The 21,094-nt window shown below is 43.2% G+C and overlaps 1 protein-coding gene across 1 annotated transcript in view; it reads left to right on the top strand.

Moving 5' to 3' along the window:
* ABCB7 (ATP binding cassette subfamily B member 7) overlaps positions 1 to 21,094 on the top strand; it is a 37,928-nt gene that overhangs the window by 6,397 nt on the left and 10,437 nt on the right. Inside the window, exons 3-13 of the mRNA XM_072981267.2 lie at positions 3,008 to 3,094; positions 7,672 to 7,791; positions 14,888 to 15,020; positions 15,415 to 15,683; positions 16,147 to 16,235; positions 16,326 to 16,413; positions 16,914 to 17,088; positions 17,573 to 17,730; positions 18,288 to 18,451; positions 18,608 to 18,737; positions 20,884 to 21,055. Coding sequence (XP_072837368.2) covers positions 3,008 to 3,094; positions 7,672 to 7,791; positions 14,888 to 15,020; positions 15,415 to 15,683; positions 16,147 to 16,235; positions 16,326 to 16,413; positions 16,914 to 17,088; positions 17,573 to 17,730; positions 18,288 to 18,451; positions 18,608 to 18,737; positions 20,884 to 21,055 — 1,585 coding nt within the window. The remainder of the gene's footprint in view (positions 1 to 3,007; positions 3,095 to 7,671; positions 7,792 to 14,887; positions 15,021 to 15,414; positions 15,684 to 16,146; positions 16,236 to 16,325; positions 16,414 to 16,913; positions 17,089 to 17,572; positions 17,731 to 18,287; positions 18,452 to 18,607; positions 18,738 to 20,883; positions 21,056 to 21,094) is intronic.

Below are 21,094 nucleotides of genomic sequence, written 5' to 3' on the forward strand. Positions count from 1 at the left end.
GTGGGTTTAACTGGCCTCCTTCAATGCTTGGCATAGCAGATACTTGCTCAAGGGTGTGGGGTATTTGCAAAGAAAAAGTAATTCTGTATTCTGGTTGGCAGCCCAAATTAGTCTGTGGTAACTGACATTTTAAAATCAGAAATATGTGCATATTTGCACATATTGGTCACACAGTGTGCTAGTGAATGCTGACCATAGAGTCAGGTCCTCTCCAAAACCCAAGAATTATAGCTGGTGGCTACACCTAGATAAACGCAAACAGCAGCATCCATGCTTAGCATTGAGCTGTCTCAAATGTGATAAGGTTCACACATGTTAATGCAACACGTTACTTGGATTGTTGTGTTCAGAACAAACAGTGGTTCTTCATCATTATCATAATCTCAGAACTGCCGGGCTAGAAGGTACTCTATGGATCATCAAGTCCAGCCCCACTCAAGAAGGCACAGTGGGGAATCAAACTCCCAACTTCTGCCTCCATAGCCAGAGACCTAAGCCATCCATGACCCTAATGACTCACTTACATTGCTACTGTTAGTACTATGGAGAATGTGTTCACAAATGTTTAATCAGGAAAATGACAGTTACAAGCAAGGAACCTATTATTTTCTCATCTTAAACCAACAATTGGATGCCATGTGGTTTCTTGTAGAGTTCTGGCTTCTTTAGAGCCAAAACTCTGGCTTGCTGGAATCATGGCTCGTTCTTGGGTCCAAACCTAGCACCGCTGATTGTTTCCCCAGTTTCCTCTCCTGACAGAGCAGCAGACAAAGGAGGTGGGAAAGAAACAGATATGAAATAGGGGAGAAACTAATAATAATAGTAACCTTTGAACTGCAGAGTTGGAAGGGACCCTATGGATCATCGAGTCCAGATCCTGTCAAGGAGACACCATTGCTTGTTCATAAATAGAATAGTTCATGGTGGTTAAAGCAACAGTGCACACCAATGTAAGCCGTAAGTTTGTTTGATGAACAAACACTACCATTCTGTGGCGTGTGGCCTCTGATTAAATATGTATTCAGGGCATGTTAGATTATTTTCTTTTGTTGTGCATGTTCTGCTGTAAAGCCCCCCCCCCCACTCCTTCTCTTTCAAAGCAGAAGCAATGATGTTCTCTGCAAAGAATCACTGTGAATTAATGCTTTCTGTGGCACCTGTAAGTATTTCTTAAGGTCCCTGGAAGTGCTTTACATTGTTGTTATGATGTTTACCAAATTGCTCTTGGTGTTCTAGCATAATAGAGATGTTAAGCGCTTTGTTTGGCGCCTCGCTGCACTTTAAGAAGTGACAGTCTAAATGCAGCATTCTCTTTTCACTGGGAAATGGAAGACCTCCATTTAAAAAAAGAAAGAAAGCAATTTGGGATTTGATCCTATGTGTCATAGAGTATGATGGTTGAGCATTGCATTTTTCTTCTCCTGGGCAGGAGTTTACAACAGCTTGAACCACAACCAGTTCCGTTTTCCCAATTTGCTGAAGGTTATGGAAACATTCAAGGTGCTGGTGCTTCCCTTTGAAAAAGCCCCTTCTAGCATGGGACCCACAAGTCTTAACAGCTGCTCTTCCTCCCCCTTCCCCCAACAGAAGTCCTGCTACTTAACGTAGTTTATGGAGTCTATGTTTCTTGCCAATAGGAGGTGAGACTGTTTTCAGCCACCTTGATAGCAGCTGACTTGACTATCTGGTGTGACGTTCTGTAGGAGGTTTGAAACATTCCTTGCTTCATGGCTGTGCAAAAGAAAAAAAAAACATATCTTTTGGGGGACATTTGCTTTTTGGGAGATTTCTGTAATGGACAAAAATTATCTTATTTTTCTCCACCTTGCTTGATGAATTTTTCACGATGCCTCTCTTCCTTGCTTTACATTAAATCTGGTGTTCTTGTATGCAGTGCTGAGTTTTGTTTGTCATGGATGTTCAATACCGGGCACACTTAGCTTTGTGTGATAATCCTATATCCTATACAGCCCTTTCCAATGGTTACTAAATACAGTAAATGTGTTTTCCACAGAGTGGGTGCTGTGTGTTCATATGGTACAGTGGTAGCAGATGGTAGCAAAAACAAGGCAGTGTGTTAGTGAATGCTAACCAGTCATTTCTGTAGCAGGCAGGTGTAGTGAAACTAACAACTAGAGTGGATAAAAATCAATGATTAAAAAAAAAAACAAATTGATTGAAATCACAATATAAATAATGATTAAAAATTTTGTAAATTTTTTTTATTTAAATAATCCAAAATTCTATTTAAATCAAATCCACCCTGCTAACAAGGCATCTTGTTGCTGTCCATGACTTGTTTATTGTGCTGTTTGAATCAGGAGTTTTGGCTTGTGACTCTGTTGGGTCTGGGGAGAAAGAAGCCAGATTGCTTGTTTTCGACGTCATAACAAGCTGCCCAGTCTGCCCCAGTGTAGTGTGGTTAACAGAGTACTGGAGTAGTAGATCTCAGGAAATCTGGGTCCAGATTCCTTCTTGGCCATGGAAGCTCACTAGAGGTAGCATTGGTAAACCCCTCACTCCTTAAGCATCTCAAGAGAAAAATGGACAACCACCTGCATTCCTGCCTTGACCAGAGGGTTGGCCTCGATGGCCTTATAGGCCTCTTCTAACTCCATGATCCTAGGATTCAAATACCTTGGAAAGCCCTACCGGGATCTCTGTAAGACAGCATCCACTGAACTCTCTGTTCCTACTATGTCAGAATTGCAAATAACATCATCTGGACATGACATCCAAACCATCTCTGCCACCCAAGGCACCGTGTGAAGGGGTTCCAAAGGGTCGATCCACTCTGAAACACACTGCTTGGTTCCCTGGATGTTTGCCAGAGTTATCCTGATTGCATTTGTGCTTCTTCATCGACTTCTTCAACGCACGTGGAGTTAAAGGAACCCGTCCTTGAGATTCAAGCGAAACATTGTGTGGAAGGATTGGTCTGTAATTGGTTTCATTGTGAAATTCATAATGCTTGAAGTCAACAATGGGTATTTTATTCCTTGTGCAGAATCTTCAAGGCTGGTCTCAGAGAGATAAAAGAATGTGCTGGCATGGACACGCAGGTGGAGGACTCCATTCAGATCCAAAGGAAGAGGTAAATATATGTGCTTTTATTTCTATATAAACGTTGTAGTAGAGGCAGCACCCATGTTGTTTTCTGCTGAACTGGTTTATGATTTCATCAGAATGGAAAAGATTCTTTCTTGTGTCAGAATTAGCCACTGGGACCTTGTTGAGGAGTGGATGAGCAGTTTTTATGACTTGCAAAACGATTGACAGAACTTCCTGTTCCTGCTCTCTTCAGTATTAATCATGCATCGCCTTCCTTGATACTTTCTCCTGTGGTTTCTCTTAGATTCTTGGGGCATAGTCTTACTTATTTAGATGGTTTTGGTTTTCTTTCTTGGCCTCTGAAGCTGCTGAAAGTTTAATAGGAATAAGATTTTATCACAAAGGTGCTGGCTGTCCAGGGCCTGCAACTGTGGCTGGGCTAAAAATTATAACTGTCAGAATAGCTGCTTTCCCTCATGGAAGCTTCTCTTGCCTGCTGACTCTTTCTGAGGGAAGGATGAGGGTTGAGGCGGGCTAGTTGGCGGTTTCTCTTTAAAGGCCCCCAAAGCCAGCTGGACAAAGCAGTACGAAGACAACCTAAGCATCCTCAAACAGCAGCTTTTGACCCATTCTTTTCTTTTGGGGAAAAACAGATTGAAAGGAGATTCTCAGTCCCTCCCTGCCCATCTGGCCAAGGCTCTCCTGTTGTCTTCTCTGCACAGCTCTCGGAATACAACCCACCCCACCACCAGCCCTCACAAAATAGTTTTCGAACTGGGGAAATAGGGCAGGAAAGGCCGTACAGCTGTAGGAAAGCTATTGACAGCTTCAAAACGGAGGGAAAGGCTGGGTGCCTGTTTGCTTCCCCAGATTTTGGGGTGGGTGAGGAGGCATTGCCACACTCCCGTTGGCCAAGTGCAAATGTGGAGGCCTGCCAAGTATCTTTCTTTCATTTAGCAAAGGAACAGAATTGGATCTTTGTTAAAATAATACTGCCCTGTGTTTGCTGGGCAGTCCAGTTTGTCCGCTGCTGGTTGTCCCAGTTCCCAAGCAAAATACTGTCTTTGGAAATGGATCATAGTACTGGAAGCATGCACTGCACATGAATGGAAGTGAGATATAGGCTCTTCCCTCAAGCTTACAAACGAATACATTAAGACCATGGTATCTGTGGGGAATCAGTTCCAAGCCCTCCCCCCCCCTGCCGGTTAATGCTAGAAAACACAGAAATATCAAACCCTATGCATTGCAGGGTTTCTCGCTCTTTCTAGTGGCCAGTTCGGGTAAATATACCCTCAGCATATGTATAAATACGTATTTTAGGAGGTGGTTATTTAGTATTTTCAGTCAGTGGATAAGTGAATCGGTGGATACTGATGCTGCGGATAGAGGGGTCCTACTGTACACCAAAACATGGAAAGATGGGCTCATTTGGCAGTGCCTGAAGGAAGTGGGAAATTTTAAACAGGCCTTTCTGTCCAACTGAACCCAGGCTTCTGTTCCTCAAACAGAAAAGGAACTGTCTACCTACATCTAGCAGCTGGCAGCCTTTGTTGTTCCCACTGTTTCTGGAAGTCAGATTCTCCCTGGGTAACTGGGAAAGGAGGAACCTTGTGGCTGCTTATTCTGTCTGGGGCCTGCCTGGTCGTCTCCTGGCCAAGCTGTGCTTCTGGGATGGGACGGAGGCGAAGAGGAGGAGAAACTGTCTGTGGCTGTTGATTTTTTTCTGTGTGCGGTGGTTGGAGATTCAGCCCATTGAATCGGATTGTCTGGAAAGCACCTCTGCTAGTAATCCAGCCCACACAGACAACTCCTGCGCATGTAGCAAAAATAAATCTCTGTGTGTTCCGTTGGCCTGACTTCCAGGTAAAGGTGCACAGGTTGCAGTTTGAGGCAGGAGGGTGGGCATGTTTTTGTTTTTGCATCTCTCAAACCCAGGACAATGCAACCTTAAGCGTTCTTACACTTCAACTTACATTCAGTGCATCTGCTGGTGGTGCCTTCCAAACTGAGAGGCATCTTTAAGGTGAGATACCAAAATACACTCCCTCCTGCAGATTCGCTGAAAGGCTCCAGCAGTGTTGGGTTCTAATCGTGCTAGCCATAAAACTGCTATCAAATAGGATTGAAGAGAACTAATTCCACTAATTACATTTGGACATCCCCACACCCACCCACCCAGTATCTATTAAATTAGAATTCTATTTGTATTCTAGTAATTCACTGCACATATCTCAGACACGCAGCTTAAAGGTGCTAGGAAGACCATGCCAATCAGTCTTGTATCTGGAGGCCTCTCTTGCAGATTTGCGTGACTACTTTTTATATACTGTTCTGTGTGCTGTTGTCCTCTAAATTTATTTCTGTTTTATGCATCCTGATCTGGTTCATGTTGTCCTTTGCTCTCCATTCCATATTTTCTTTCCCCTGTTTCTACCTGGATCTGCTCCTTGCCCTCTTTCACAGTTTGTGGCCATCTGCATGCTGCTTTGTAACTCATTCCTACATCATCTGTGTTGCCAACCAAAGTCAGATCGTTCCTTGCTTCTAATTGCTATTTGCTCCTTGTTTTTTTTTCCCCTCCTCCATAAAGCTCTCCTCTATAAATTGTGGTGAGCCAAGAGCAAACGATGATTTAAACAACTTTACATGGCTTTCAAGTTAACTGGGCGTCACTTCTCATTTCTTTCAAATCATTACCAAACACTTTCCCCATCTGCTTGAAATGTGATGCCCTCTGTGTGTGTCTCACTGAAAAGGATTTCTCGGTGTGCATTATATTTTTTCTTCAATTCTTGGAGTGTGAGAGAAGTGCAGATTTATTTGGTACTCACTTGAGACTTGTAAGTTGTTAGCAGAGAATCTACGCCCTCTGAAGGATATATAAATGGTACTTACAAGGGATGCTGCTCTCAAATACTTTAGATTGTCAACAACCTTAAGTATATCTTAACACTTCAGTTCCCCCTGGTGGGAGCAGGGTAAGGTGTGGGAGCATATAGAAACTGGAATAGAATGCGGATTTGTCTGTTTTTTCCCCTCCGTCTAGTCTTGCAGTGTGATCTTCTGCTTTTCCTGAATATAATCATCTGACTCCCCATGACTCTTGATGGCAACTTGTAGTGTTACCTCAAGTCAAAGACATTTTTCTCCCCACTTGAAACTGGGGGGGAAAGTGAAATAAGGGAATAGCGGATACATGAAATACTTTTGCCTACTCAAGTAGCACTGTATAAGTGTTATGTTTTATTATTAAGTAGTATAGTTGGAAGATGGACTGTGCCTTCTTGTGTTGTCTTTCCTCTTTCCCTCCAAACCCTTCCCCGAAAATTGTTTGGACCACATGGAAGTATCCTACATTTCCATACACTTTTTTTTCGACAAGGAAGAGATCTTAATGGCAGACAAACATATCAGATTAGAGAGTTCTGCTAGCATCGGGTATCAGGTTTGAGGGACAGGGGACACTGCCCCCTTCAGGAGCTAGCCCCAGGCTTGTGCCCTTCTCTCTCTTGCTCCCCCACTCTGTGATTTGTTGGTTTCTTTTGGAGATAAGTTGAGCAGAGCTACTTAGGCAAACACACTGTTGCTCAGCAGTGAACAGGTAACCCAAGCTGCTGTTGGCCAGCCTGCTTCCATTAGGGCTCCTGGCTGTGGTGTTGCCATAGTTCATGTATCCCACTTCCACAGAGGGCATCTGGGCAGCCTCCCTTTTCACTGCTCCCTTTGACATGAAGTCCAAATGCGAGAACAGGCTGATTTTATAGGAATCTCTAAAATTTCCTCTACATTATCTTCCACTTTGGTTTTTAATGTCTGATGTTACCTCTGGCTTTCACAAACCTAGAACGTTCTCAGACTAGCTGTCAAAACTTACACTCTGTCTTAGGTTCTAGAAATGTTATTTCAATAGCCACTTCCCGCTTTACATGCCAGAGAAGTGGAAGAGAGGAGTGATTCCATGGCTGGTCCCTAAAACCCTTCGATTGGCAAACCAACCTCACACCTGCACTGGTTCCTTCAACTGCCGGCTGCTGTTGATGTCATTTCTTATTTTGTTGTGTTGGAACAGGTTGGGGAGACTCGGGAGGATAAACAGTTTTATGATGTGCTGGCCTTAGCTTTTGGAACACGAGGTTGCTCCTAGCTTTTCTTGGTTGTCTTTTGAATTTACCTGACTACATAGAAAGACTCATAAAATGACAGAAGCGGGCCACAGGTGTTTGATTAGCTTGAGCTTTAAAACAAGGAATTAACAGCACAGGACAGGGCAGCCATTCAGTTTATGGGAGAAGCCACAGTTCTGCTGTTGGCTGTTAAAACAGCCTCATAACGCATGATTACCCAACTTCGGAGCCATTCTGTTGAAAATAAGTGGTGACATTTTACACACAATTAACTCACCTAGCACAAGTTTCTTGGTCCTGGGCATGACATTGCTGTGTAGCCTTTAAAAGGATCCAAGTCTGTGCTGAATATTTTTCTGAAGTGGGAAACTTTTTCTTAAAACCTTGCAGGTAGCAGAAGATGACGGGTGTCTGGGAGCTGAGATTCTGCAGTCATCCTTCTCCCGGACTGGCTTGGGATGACCTCGTGTAATACAATGTCTTCTTTCCGCAGTTGAAAGAAATAGATAGCCGAAAGATCATCCACGCGATGCTGTCGTACGTGTGGCCCAAAGATAGGCCTGACCTCCGTGCCAGAGTTGCCGTATCACTTGGATTTTTAGCAATTGCCAAGGTAAGAACTGTTCCACGGTCTTGAAACAGAAAGCAGCTGAGGTTGCCTTAAAGAATTTTCATTGGATTTGGAAAAATTCTTAAAGCCTTTTCAAAATCCATTAAATATCTCTCTGTGTGTCTCTCTAATGGCCTAAAAAGTGGCCATCTTGATCTCAGTAATCGGCTACAGGTGCCTAGGAGGCAGTTCCATGAACGAACCAAATTTAAAGCCCTGTGCAAGTGGAACATTCCCAGATGCCTAGACTTGGTTCAACAAGATCGCACACTCTCTTCCTCATGGTGTGCAAACCTGGTTTAGCAGACGATATGTAACCTTTGTTATGTGACTGGCAAAATTCCTTCCCCCAGAGTGGGACTTCACCACGACCAGAACCAAATGGGCTGGAAACACTCGCTGTAGGTGCAGGAGGAGGAGGAGGAATGCTGTACAGAAGGAGTGCAGCACTGCACACCCCCACATCTTAGAGGGAACATTTATGACTGGTGTTGCTTCCATTGATTCATAGCGGTCCAGATGAGCAAGCTTTGTCCAGGACCTTCGGGTGGGGTGGGGGATGGAGGAAAAAAGCATGGACATTGAAAGCCCCTTCACAGTCACTCAACCAAGGGGATTGGGCCCTTGTGGCAAACTCTTCAGCCTGAGCTGTCTGGCACAGGCAGGGCTGTCTTGTGATCCCCACTCAGATGAGCTTGTGAGTTGTATTCACAGTGAATACGTCCCTCCTCTGCAAAGCGGTCCATGTGTGAACAGACAGCTTGCACCACACTGGTAGTTTCGCTGTTTTGCACTCCCAAGCAGGCCTTAGAGAGATTCTGTTGCTGGCATTTTGAAATCCTCATTTCCTGCACTCAGCGAGAGCCCCTCCTTGTGGTAGAGCTTTAATTGAGGCAATTAATGGATAGTTGACCTAGATTTGGGGCAGGCACAGAGTTGGGCATCTAAGCTTGGTGGTATTTTGTGAGTGCTTGCTTTGATGCACCACGGGAGCACATCTTAGCATATTCTACTGTAACTCTTTAGGATTGGACCGTACAGAAATAAAGGAATCAAATGTGCCAATAAAAGTAAATTCTAGTTCTAGGATTTTTAGAGAAATGCAGTGATAATACAGGCTTGTAGCAAGAGTAAAACATGGGGAGCAAACATTTTTCTTTCTCTTCCCCAGATGTGTACAGGATGTGTGTTTAGGGGTTACACGGTTTGCCTGTTCTGTTTTGTTCTTTGGTCTGATGGGAGCATTCAGAATTTGTCAGTGATGAATGTTTATTTGGACCCAGTGGCTCAAAATGATGAGGGGGGGGGCACATGCTGAAATGATCTGCATGGGAGTGGGGTAGTTCATGTTGGTGAGAAACCATGCAGTCTCTTATCTGCATTCAGCAGATCTGCCTCATTACAAAAGTGGGAAGGAGGCTGCAAGGAGGAGACACAAAGTTGATAACGAGAGAACACTTGCAGGAGAGAACTTTTAAATTTCCTTTTAGCTGAACAGGAGAATGCTACAAGCAAGCTGAACCACAGAATGCTTTGTTGTTCAAGGTGTATCTGCTGACCTCGTATTAATTTTCAAGGAATGTTTCTATTATAATTTTTTACAACACTCTTGCTTTTAAAAAAAGAATCCAGTCAAGACAGCTTATAAATTGTTTTTAAAAATAATGTGTTGATAAGATCGTAGCAGATAAAATAAGCAAAAAGTCACTCTTCCTCAGATCAGCAAAATAACTTAAGTTCAACACACCCAATCTGCTGGGGAGAAGTCCTGTAGTGATCACCAACCTTGGGCCTCCAGATGTTCTTGGACTAGAACTCCCAGAAGTCTTCATCACCACCTCTGCTGGACAGGATTTCTGGGAGTTGAAGTCCAAGAACATCTGGAGGCCCAAGGTTGGGGACCACTGCTTACAGGAAGGTAGAAGACCCAAGAGGCCACAAAGAACTTTCCTAATTAACTAGACCTTCTTGATAGATAATAATGAGTGGAGGGTTTTGTGGAGGATAGTCTGTTAGCTCTTCTAGTCCTCAGCCATTTGGGGCTTTGAAGGTTATGACCCATAACTTTAATAAGGCCTGGAAACAGTCCCAAAGCCAGTGTTGCTAACATAAAAAGTAGAGATGGGCACGGACTGCTGGTTTGGCAATTCAACCTGGTTCATTTATCCCGAACAGGTGCTTGGCGGTTCAGCGTCCTACCCCCTCCAGCAGGTGCCCGCTTGGCAGCAGCACCCCAGCTTCCATGCCCTGCTGCCTCTGGACACTGCTTCTTTGTGGGTGCCGATCAAAGGGGACGAGGCCCCAAACACCTGTTGCAGCAGTGAACAAACCAGGACAAACTGCCCATCTCTAGTAAAAAGCCCTTGTATGTCCTTTCTGCCAGTGCTGTAGCTGTTCCATACAGGGCCAACACTGGTAGCCTTGTGGAAGAAGTCATCTGGTCTAGACATCAGCATGGCAAGAGACATCCTTTCTAAACAGGCCAGTGGGACATAGTGAACAAAATGAGATGTGTTTGGCCAAAGGTTCCCATGAAGTCCCATTTTTAGTCCAACAGGACAACAAAGCCAGCATTCCTTATCTTGCTGTTCCCTAGATGTTTTGAGGTGGTAGTCCATGAAAACATGCTAAATAAAACGTGGTTGTCTGTAAGCCTCCCAAAAGATGCTAAGTTGTGGAACATGGAGCTGCAAATGTCCAGGGTCTCAGAAACAGTGGTCTCTCCCTGACCGTAGTAGTTGTCCTATCCACAGTATATGGAAGCTTGAAGCATTTGGGAGCTTGATGACACTGGTGGTCTAAATGGCTTGAAGCCTTTCGCTTTTGCTCCACTGGGGATCAAGTTGTGTATATCCCTGATAGATGGATGGAATTCACGAGTTTAATAAGAGCTGCTGTCACCTCCTGTCACGTCGGCAGACTTTTTTGGCCTTTTGCTCATGGGCTGAGCATCCATTATTTATGAGTCAGGCACATCTTTCACAGAATCTGTGTCGCTGCTGACTGTTAATTTTCTACGTTGGGGAGGGGAGCAGGCTGAAAAATGCAAAGCACGCCCATGGAATGCCAGGGGAATGTTAAAATGGATGATATGCCTGCCTCACGAGTATGTCTTATCTCCCTAATCAACAAGGGATATGTCAATGCAATATCTAAACTCATTTAGCTAGACTCAGTTTCGTGGACCCTTCGGGGAAGGTCTTCTAATGAAAAATCTACGCTGGCTTTTTTCTCCTACAGGCAGTGCTAGGACCAAGTCCCAGGAAAGCAGAGAGTCTTAGCCTATTCTGTCTCTGGCAGTAACGATCCAAGAACATTTTATGTCATAGCTGTTCCTGGTAATATCATATAGTATGCACTTTTTATGTTTGAATCCCATCCCTCACTCAAGGAGCTCAGAGAAATCTCTTTAAGTTTATTGGGTTTCCCGTGCTCCTGCAGTTCTTGGTTTTAGGCACATTGCCAGGTGCTATTTAGCAAACTTTTTCTGGTGTAGCTCAGCCCGCCATATATTCTATTCTCACAGATGATGCAGATGTTGATTTCATCTCTTCCTTCATGGTTAATTTCTCATCAATGTACAGAGCTTTGCTATTGTTTCAGCCATGACTATAGATTCCCCAGAAGCAGAAGGATGTGCTCACCCCCTAAAGTGTGGGATGGTGCCTGCCCCTTTCTGTACCTCACTGCTATCCTTAACAATGCTTAATGGCAGTGCTACAGCCCAGTTAACAATAAGCCATGGGTTTCATTAATCCTGACTGACATCAGTAGGACCAATTATCCCTACCAACGAGTTATTAAAAGCGTGGCTAACGTCTGTAGGTCTGTGGCCAACGGGCGGATAGAGCCTGGCCCTCTTGGTTACAGGGCTTGGGAAGGTAACACCGCCCTTTGCTCAACAGGGCATACCATGTTTATTCCACAGCAGAGAAGGGATTTGAGTCTTTTTTTAAAAAAAAAATGCTGTGGGAGGCAGGGAGACTCCAAAGGCAGAACTACAAGAAAGAAAGAATATCTAAGGATTTCTTTCCTGGGAAGTCAAGAGAGAGAGAAATCGTTCTAAGGGCCTGAAATTTGTGGTGGGGCATAGATGGCCATGTCATTAAGTCCTTAGAGAAGAACCAGGTTTGCCTCTGCTCATTTACTGACACCCCTTTGCCCACCCGAGAACCTCATTGAAATGATGTATGTCTCGGATCCTCTGCTGTTATTTACATGCATAGTAATTGTCTCCGTGCCTTGGAAGTGTTCATCTCTGAGGTCTAAGCTTGTAATTTCAGCATTTTGTGCTTATGAACACGGAGCGTTAGGTTTGGTACAATGTTTTTAGGAAAATGAGTATTATATAGACATCACCCATGGTCTATAGATTGCCTCTTTAGATTTGCTAGCTGAAGAACACTTTGAGCTTATATTTCTTGATCAGTCTCTCTCCGTATAGCTCTGTTGTAATGGCAAGAGTTCAAATTTCGATCTGCATGCCATGATAGAAAGTTTGATTTCTGTTGTGCCTGTAGGGGTTGGGGCAGGGTGGGTTTCTGTTCAAAGAAGGAAGAGTGTTAGACACAAGCTGCTGGATACGTGCGTGGCATTCTGGATCGTGGCCATGAAGGACTTCCTTTAGTGCTCCATCCATTGTTCTTAGGCTAGAGACAGTTGTGGGATTAGGGCTTCTTTTTTGAACAGGATACTGAAAGAAAGGTGAAGACAGGTAGCTGATGGGAACCCAAACTGGATGTGTGCATGGGATCTGATATTAGGCCACCTCATTCGTATTCATGTTGTTGCCCTCTGGGGGGTGAGAGGGACCTGTTTTAAATTTCATTTAAAGATTTTTGTGTTGGAGGGGAAGGAAGTTCTCCTGCTAAGCCATGACTGTGCCAATTAATTTAATTGCAGGTTAGGAGGGAAGCTTGAAGGGGGGCTACAGCCTCTTAAGTTTAGAAATAGAACAGCGGCAGCAGCTATTCTAAGCCTGAGCATGGCTTAAATCATATGGTCTAGATGGCTTTTGAAAAGCAAAATGGCTGCAGAGGGACTTGGTGGAATCTGCAGCAGATCAAAGCCATCTGCATTACAGTAAATTTCATTTCTACTGAATAGACTCTCCTAGGGAAACCTGTTTTATGCCCGCTAAGTGATGGTCATTACAATGTAAAGTAGATGACAAGGGAGTGTGGTTTTGTTATAAAAAAGATGTTGAACAATCTGAGTTTCTAAGCAAGTAACACCAAAGGGAGTTGACCCAATGTTTTGTTTTTATTTATTGAAAAGCTGTGTTTGGAAATTAAGATTCCAGAGTGGTACATTTCCTTAAAGCTTTAAAACCTATTTAGCACGGCTTCAATTCCTTGGAGCCCTGTGTCGGAAGTTATTTTCCAGCCACAGCGGCCTGTTGGTTTGTTTGTTTGTTTTTACTGATAGTGATTTGCAATTCTAGAATCTTAAGTGTGTGAGGTCTCCAGGGATTTTGCATAATTCTGATATAACTTAGTGCCTGAGGGCAGAAGAAGATATTCAGCAACAAGCAGAGGTGCTGAGCACCTAGCAAAGTCAAAGGGTTGCAGAGCGACAGGGGCAAGCAACTTTCAGGAGAAAAGCAGGGGTAGGATTAACCCCAGCCCTACAGCATTGAGCGCTCCGGGAGGCAGTGGAAGACAGGAGGGCCTGGCATGCTCTAGTCCATGGGACCACGAAGAGTCAGAAACGACTAAACAACAAAGTCTTATTTGAGGTCTATCCCTTCTCTGATATTAGAGTGATAACAACTAATGAATTTTCATTTTATGGCTCTCGAACTTTTTTATTTAGTTAATTAGTTTCTATCCCCAAGTGCAGGAATAAGTTGAAGTTGTGCCAGTGGTGGCAAAACTTGCCATTTCATCGACTTATGTTTTGTTTGAAGCCTTGTGTGAACTTGTTCCAAAAAGGCAGTTCATAAGAAGAAACAATACCTTTGCATATGCAGTAGTTGGCCAGAGAGTCTTAAAACTAGAGGCAGGCACTGGGTGTTGAGAAGAGAGAAGTGTGGAAATCTTGGTCTCCATGAGACTGGAAGTACAGTGGGCCCTCTACTTAAGGAATCAATCCGTATTGGAATGGTGGCTGCAAGTCGAAAAGTCTGTAAGTCGAATCTCCATTGACCTACAATGCACTGAAAACCGATTAATCCCATAACCAGTGGTTTTTATTCTATTTTTATTCCATTTTGGTTTTTTTCTTGTCTGTAAGTCGATTCTCTGGCTGCAAGTCGAATCTAAATTTTGCAGCCAGAGAAGTCTGTAACTCGAAAAGTCTGTAAGTCGAGCCGTCTGTAAGTCGAGGGTCCACTGTAATGGAAAATCATCATATCCCTATTTGACTAGAGCTGCCAATGTTTACACTCTCAATAAGCAGCAAGCATTAACTCTTCACATCATGGGTCCTTGAAAAAAGCAGGAGTGAACACTTCTCTGTAGTACTCTGTTATTTCATGAGAAAAGAGTGGAAAGTGTTTTATGCTTTATGCAGTGGGTGATAAAATTGCTCAGCTAGGTCCAGTTTGGATAAAGCCATCAATCTGCATAGTTGTTTACACTTGAGGAGATGGACAGGGTGCTTGGTGCTGTTTCGTATTCAGCCAGGGTGCTGGTCCTGGATCCCAGTCCATCTCGTCTGATGCCAGCTTGTCAAGAAAGGCTGCTGTAATTCTGCTTAGTAAATCTTTCCAGGTGAAATACTCTGAACTGCCCCCAGTGACTCTTCATAACTTATCAGTGCTATTAATACACGCTGGGTTGAGTCTTTCTATTTTGTGTCTCCCAGTCTTATCATCATTTTAATGAGTCTCCCAAATGAACCAAAGCACATTCTCAATGAACTGTTTGGTTGACACAAAAGCTGGTTTTCATGAAGCGCCCGTGGGAAGCTCATGCTTCTATTCTCGGAGGGCAGGCCTCTTACTGCAGTTCCCGTTACGTTGAAACCTGTAGCATCATCCCGCTAAGTAGTTAATAGCAGAATTTTGTAGCTGCGGCTAATTCAGACAAAATATTTATACTTTGTAAATAAGCATTTTTGCACATCTTGTATAATTGCTGCGTTCTGTGCTTTTCAGGGCATGAATATAGTGGTTCCCTTCATGTTTAAACATGCAGTAGACAATCTCAACCAGATGTCTGGAAATGTTCTGAACCTGAGTGATGCACCCAATACAGTTGCAACCATGGCAACAGCTGTTCTGATTGGATGTAAGTGTGATTCTTTAATCTGTTGACAGGTGCCGACTTTCTTCGGGAAAGGTTTGGAACATTAATGCACATGACCTTTCACTACTATCACTGCCATGCATCTGGGACAGAAATTATTCTGTGCAGTTTCCCCCTTTTGAGGATTTTCTTAAACTTATATCATGCCATCAACAAAAGCAATAATTATAGGCTATAAGAAGGATTTTAGTCTTGGGGGTGGGTGGGTTCTTTTTTAATATATTCCAAAATGAAGTTCCACGTTTGTAGTATATTTGAAATTGGAACCTAATAAATAACAGCAGTAAATAATGTAAAATGTTAAGATGCTGGGCCTCCATAAAATAAGCATGTTTTTAAAAGATTTTTTTTTAAAAAAAATTGTTTTCTTCACCAGATGGCATCTCACGAGCTGGGTCTGCTTTATTTAACGAAGCTCGAAATGCTGTCTTCGGGAAAGTGGCCCAAAGTTCCATCCGAAGAATCGCCAAGAACGTCTTTCTCCACTTGCATAACTTGGACTTGAGTTTCCATCTGAACAGGCAGACGGGAGCCTTATCTAAAGCCATTGACCGAGGAACGAGAGGGATCAGCTTCATCCTCAGTGCTTTGGTCTTCAACCTGGGCCCCACCTTGTTTGAAGTGTCCCTTGTCAGTGGGATTTTGGTACGTGTTGCTTCGTAAAACTGCAACGATTGTAATTGTGGTGATCATGTGCATTTATGATGATGGGTGATACAGATAGGAAGACTGCAGACAAAATATGTTCCATGGGGGATCTTTATGAGCCCTGACACCACCACTCCTCAAACCCCTGTAAATCTTCCCCTGGCTGAAATAATTGTGACTTGAAGAAATGCCAGTTCCTCTGCGCCTTCCCTCCCTCTCTCTTTCTCTGTTTATTTTTATTATAATTTTATTGACTACAATATACAACTCAACATAAAAGAAAACAAAGAGGAAAATAATTACATACACATACCTTAAAGCAGGGGTGTCCAACCTTTCACCTTCCCTGGGCCACATTAGAAGATGAAAATTTGGTTTGTGCCGCACATACAAACCACAAGAAAACCTCTTGTTTATTACTGTCTGACCTTGTGCTTCCTCTCTCCTCTTCCTCCTCCAGTATTATAAATGTGGTGCACACTTTGCACTAATAACCTTGGGGACATTAGGAGCCTACACAGCATTCACAATAGGAATTACACGATGGAGGTAAGGCATACCCTCCAGTTGGTTGGAATGCGCTGATTTGTCTGGAGCTGGATTGAGAACAACTTTATACGTAACCCTTTTGTCTTTCAGAACTAAATTTAGGATAGAAATGAACAAAGCAGATAACGATGCTGGTAATGCTGCCATTGACGCGCTGCTAAATTATGAAACTGTGAAGGTAAGCCATTAGCACTTTTAACTTTTGCCATTAACTCCGTTAGATGTTATTATCCATTAATGTCTATTTCTTTCTCTTTGCTCAAAGGAATCTGTTCCTAATAATGGGTAGTAAAATTAACCCTTGTTTGAATGTTCTCAGAATGTTTATATGGGTTTGCACCAAGTATTTCCCCTGATTTATGTGTTCTCCTGAAACAAAGTGGATTTTTTTTTTCAGGAAAGTACATCTGGAGAACTTAAATGTTGTTAGGATGTATTTCCCATAAGCAGTCTAAGAACGACAAGAGTGCTTCATTGAGGAAGGTGGATTTGAACCTCAGCCACCTCGGGGGTGTGGGGAGGCAGCTATAACTTGGGTGTCTCTTAGCCACCAGGAGCAGAAGTTTGGCATGAAATGATACAGGGCATGCCCATGTTCTTTGGCCGGTCTTGCTTCAGAATTTACCCAGCATATTCCTAAGAACGTGGATCCTAACTCTTTTCCTCTCCATTTGCCAGTATTTCAATAACGAAAAATACGAGGCTGAGAGGTATGATGGATATTTGAAGATATATGAAAATGCCTCGCAGAAGACTACCTCTACCTTGGCTCTGCTTAACTTTGGACAAAATGCCATATTCAGCATCGGTTTGACAGCTGCTATGGTACTAGCCAGCCAAGGAATCCTCGCAGGTAACATCCACGTGTCTCATCTTAGTGTTTTGTTCTGTGTTCTAAGTCTTGCATATTGGCTTGGATCCTGATACGTAAAAGGCCTGAAGGCCTGAATAGCTGTACGGACGTCCATCATGACAGTGACAAGTAAACTGAAAGACAGTCAGGCCATTTTTATTTCACCCCTCTTGCAGATAATCTGCCTCTCTTTTTTTGAGATGATTTGCTTGATGCATCATCTGCTCAAAGACTTACCTTTCGTTTTTCAGTACTTTTGCCCGCGTCCTACTACAGGGATTCCCGAAGGCACGAAACAGACTCTTCCTCCTGGGTGTAACACCCAGATGACCACCGAAATTAGTTTAAAAGGACTTTGTACCATTCTATGGTTTTAAGTAAATCAAGTTTATTTTCAAATTGGCTGCAGTGTACATTGAAGAAAAGAACAAAATATCTAGCAAATAAGCCCATTCCAACTCCTATTTTTTGTTTTTTCATTAAGGTAACATGACAGTGGGTGATCTAGTGATGGTGAATGGATTGTTGTTTCAACTTTCTTTACCCCTTAACTTCTTGGGAACCGTATATAGAGAGACGAGACAAGCGCTCATAGACATGAACATCTTGTTCACGCTGATGAATGTAGACACGAAAATCAAAGTGAGTATTGCATGACAAATACTTCTTAAAATGTTACCAAATATAGTAGAATGAATGGGGTCACCTTGTGGTGATGCCACTTCACATAAGAATTGATCTAAGTAAGTAAGTAAGTAAGTAAGTAAGTAAGTAAGTAAGTAAGTAAGTAAGTAAGTAAGTAAAGGGAATGCTTTATGTAAGGAATTAAGGCAGTACCTTAAATATTTCATTTCTGAGATTACTTTTTAGCAAATGGCAAAGCAGTGTTCCTGATCTTTGCACTATACTATCCATTGCTGTCTTGTTTGATCATTTTTAATTGATGATGCAGAATTTATTGGGCCAAACACTTGCTAGGATGCAAAGGATTACAGCCGAGGATTCTTGAGCCTTTAGAAAAGGAGGCGGGGGGAGGAAATTGAGTTAACCTGTACAGCTGAAATGGCCAGTTTTTCTAACCTCTTCCGGTGACAGTCTTTGCTTCTCCCACCTTTTGAATTGGACTCCACTGTTTACCTTGTTAAGCTCTTTGAAATAACTTCTGGGCCGTGTGTAAACCAGCTCTTTTCTTTTATTAGGATAAAGAGCTGGCTCCGCCCCTGCAGATCACACCACAGACTGCTACCATCGCCTTTGATAACGTGCATTTTGAATACCTTGAGGGGCAGAAAGTTCTCAGTGGCGTGTCTTTCGAAGTCCTGGCAGGAAGAAAAGTGGCCATTGTAGGAGGCAGTGGGTCAGGGTGGGTAAACCGATGTACTAAATTCTGCATCATTGATTGATTTCACTATTTTTAATTTTTTTTAATGAACATGTTTTGTTTTTTGTGTTTTAAATGGCAAGCCAAATCAATCAGGTTCTGATTTTGTATGTGTTTTTGTTTCGTTTTGTTTTTTAGGAAAAGCACCATTGTAAGATTATTGTTCCGCTTCTTTGAACCTCAGAAGGGGGAGATTTATGTTTCGGGCCAGAACATACAAAACGTCAGTCTGGAAAGCCTGAGGAAGGCCATAGGAGTTGTCCCTCAGGTACTCTGCTTCTCGCGTTTTGGGAAATGGGGTACTGTATTGTAAGAATCTGCAAACAGCCACAAGTGCTGTAGTGGGTGGAGTTAATAAAGCAGTGGTGGAGTCGTGGAGCGGCTGAGCCGAGGGCTGGGCTGCAGAGAAAAGGAGAATTGGAACAAGTTGTCAATTGGCGGGATGTCAATAAGAGGTCCTATTTAGAGCCAGGTCTGTTTTATTGCATTCTTTTAGACTCATATCTTCCAGTCTTTCCATTCCATTTTGAGATTAGCGTGCTATACGATCTTAATTACATGAAATAATATATTACATTAAGCTGAAATAGGAACTCTGTAAAGGCAGCATTCAAATAACGTGGATGTCAACAGTGGAAAACCAAAAGGTCTCCGGCTGGTAGTGGAAAGACCAGGGCTGTCCCCAAGCAAATCTCTTGTGGAAGAGTCCTTCACAGCTGGAATCCCACAATTGCAGCGGTTCCCAGCCTTGGGTCCTCAGATGTTCTTAGACTACAACTCCCAGAAATCCCGGCCAGCCCAGCGAGTGGGGAAGGCTTCTGGGAGTTTCAGTCCAGGAACAACTGGGTTACCCAAGTTTGGGAACCACTGTAGCTAACCACTGTGCCTCAGAAGGCAGGTGGGACCTAGAGGAGTCCTCTCAAAACATGCACAGGCATAGAGGCAGGCAGGCAATACCTCAAGAATATATTTATGATTCAGGGACTCGTTCCTTCATGTCCCACCTTTCCAAATAATGAAGCTCAAGTCCATAAGGAACAAATAGGGTAAAATATGGAAGAAACCAGTTCTGTGGGAATGTAGAGCAGGGCATAAAACAGGAATAGCTTTTGAAAGATCCAATAAAATGGGCCAGTTGGGGGGGGGGGAACAGCCTCCCCCAAGGTAGCAACTGATGAAACACACCTGCTGAATGGGTCAGAGGTCTGCCAGAAAGATCTGTAACGTTTAATGGATATCCACCTTGGGGTGGCATGGTGGATCCCATCAAACAGCTCCTTTGTCAGATCTTTGCCATGTACATTTCCAACGTTTATGAGACACTGACAAACATATTTTTCAGCTATCTCAGATTTGGGGCAAATTCAGTGTGGGGGGAAAGCCGTTCTTCAGGTAATCCATGTAAGGCTTTCTATGTCACCATCTCCACTTTGAATTATACCTGGAGGCAGATTGGTTGCCAGGCAAGCTGTTCAGTTATGAGAAGGAAAACGTACGTTGCCTGCAGAAAGCTGCCGTCAGCAGCCTGCTTTCTGAACGAGGTGAATTTTCTGAACTCAGTGTAACTGCCGAAATCTTCTTTGGCTGCTCGTCACTGTTGCCAGGATGAACTCCACTTTGGGCAGCCCACGGGCCAGGGTGCTTAAGGGTATTTGCCACCTGCCGGGAAGCAGCTTGATCACACATCCAGTTCATCAGTTTTCTTCTATACATTGTTCCCATTTGTTAATGTATTGTTTGTAACTTATTTTGTTACAGTGTATTCGAATCATTCTGTTTGTATTTCCATATTGTATATTTTGTATTTAGTAGTAGTTGTTAACTCCTTGAATTACAGTAGCAGTATTTGAGATACTTTCAATACACATTTAGGATTCATGTTCCTAAAAACTGACACTTCAGTAGTTTTCAGGCAGGTACCTACTTCAGCCACAGTGAAAATAAAAACAGGAAAATATTATAGAGCCTTCAAGGCTAACAAATTTATTTCAGTGCAACTTTTGTGGATACGGTCTGGCAAAGAGTTTGGTGGATAGCGTTAGAAGAGTTGTGTCTGAAGAATTGAGCTGTGTCCACATTGAAATTAATTCATTATCCTTCCAAGTGGCCCCAAATGCTCTTCTTTTTGTTGCTGATATTGTTGTGATAATTTAATAACACCTTGATAAGAACATGACGACTCTCCTAGATGACCTTGCAGGATTTGCAGGCTGCTTCTTAGGGGATGTCATCATCTCCGTGTGTCAAAATAACAGAAACCATGTCTTCTGCTCTCTTCCCAACCCTGCCTGTGCTTGCATGGAGTAAAATTATTCTTACAGCCACTGCGGTCTCTCATTAAAATATGCTCAAAGCCCTGTTCCCTGAAGGAGCTCACTGGGCCGTGGTCCTGCTTTCCTTTTTTCCCCCCTTAGGATCCTGTCCTGTTCCATAACACCATCTTCTACAACCTTTCGTATGGCAATGTCAACGCCTCTGCAGAAGACATCTATGCAGTGGCAAAACTGGCAGGAATCCACGATGCTATTCTTAGAATGCCCAATGGGTACAACACCCAAGTGGGTGAGCGAGGTCTGAAGCTGTCAGGTACGTTAATGAGCGTGCAACTTGTCTCCATGCTCACAT

The sequence above is a fragment of the Pogona vitticeps genome, chromosome 11 (genome assembly GCF_051106095.1).
Source record: "Pogona vitticeps strain Pit_001003342236 chromosome 11, PviZW2.1, whole genome shotgun sequence".
Taxonomy (NCBI): Eukaryota; Metazoa; Chordata; class Lepidosauria; order Squamata; family Agamidae; genus Pogona; species Pogona vitticeps.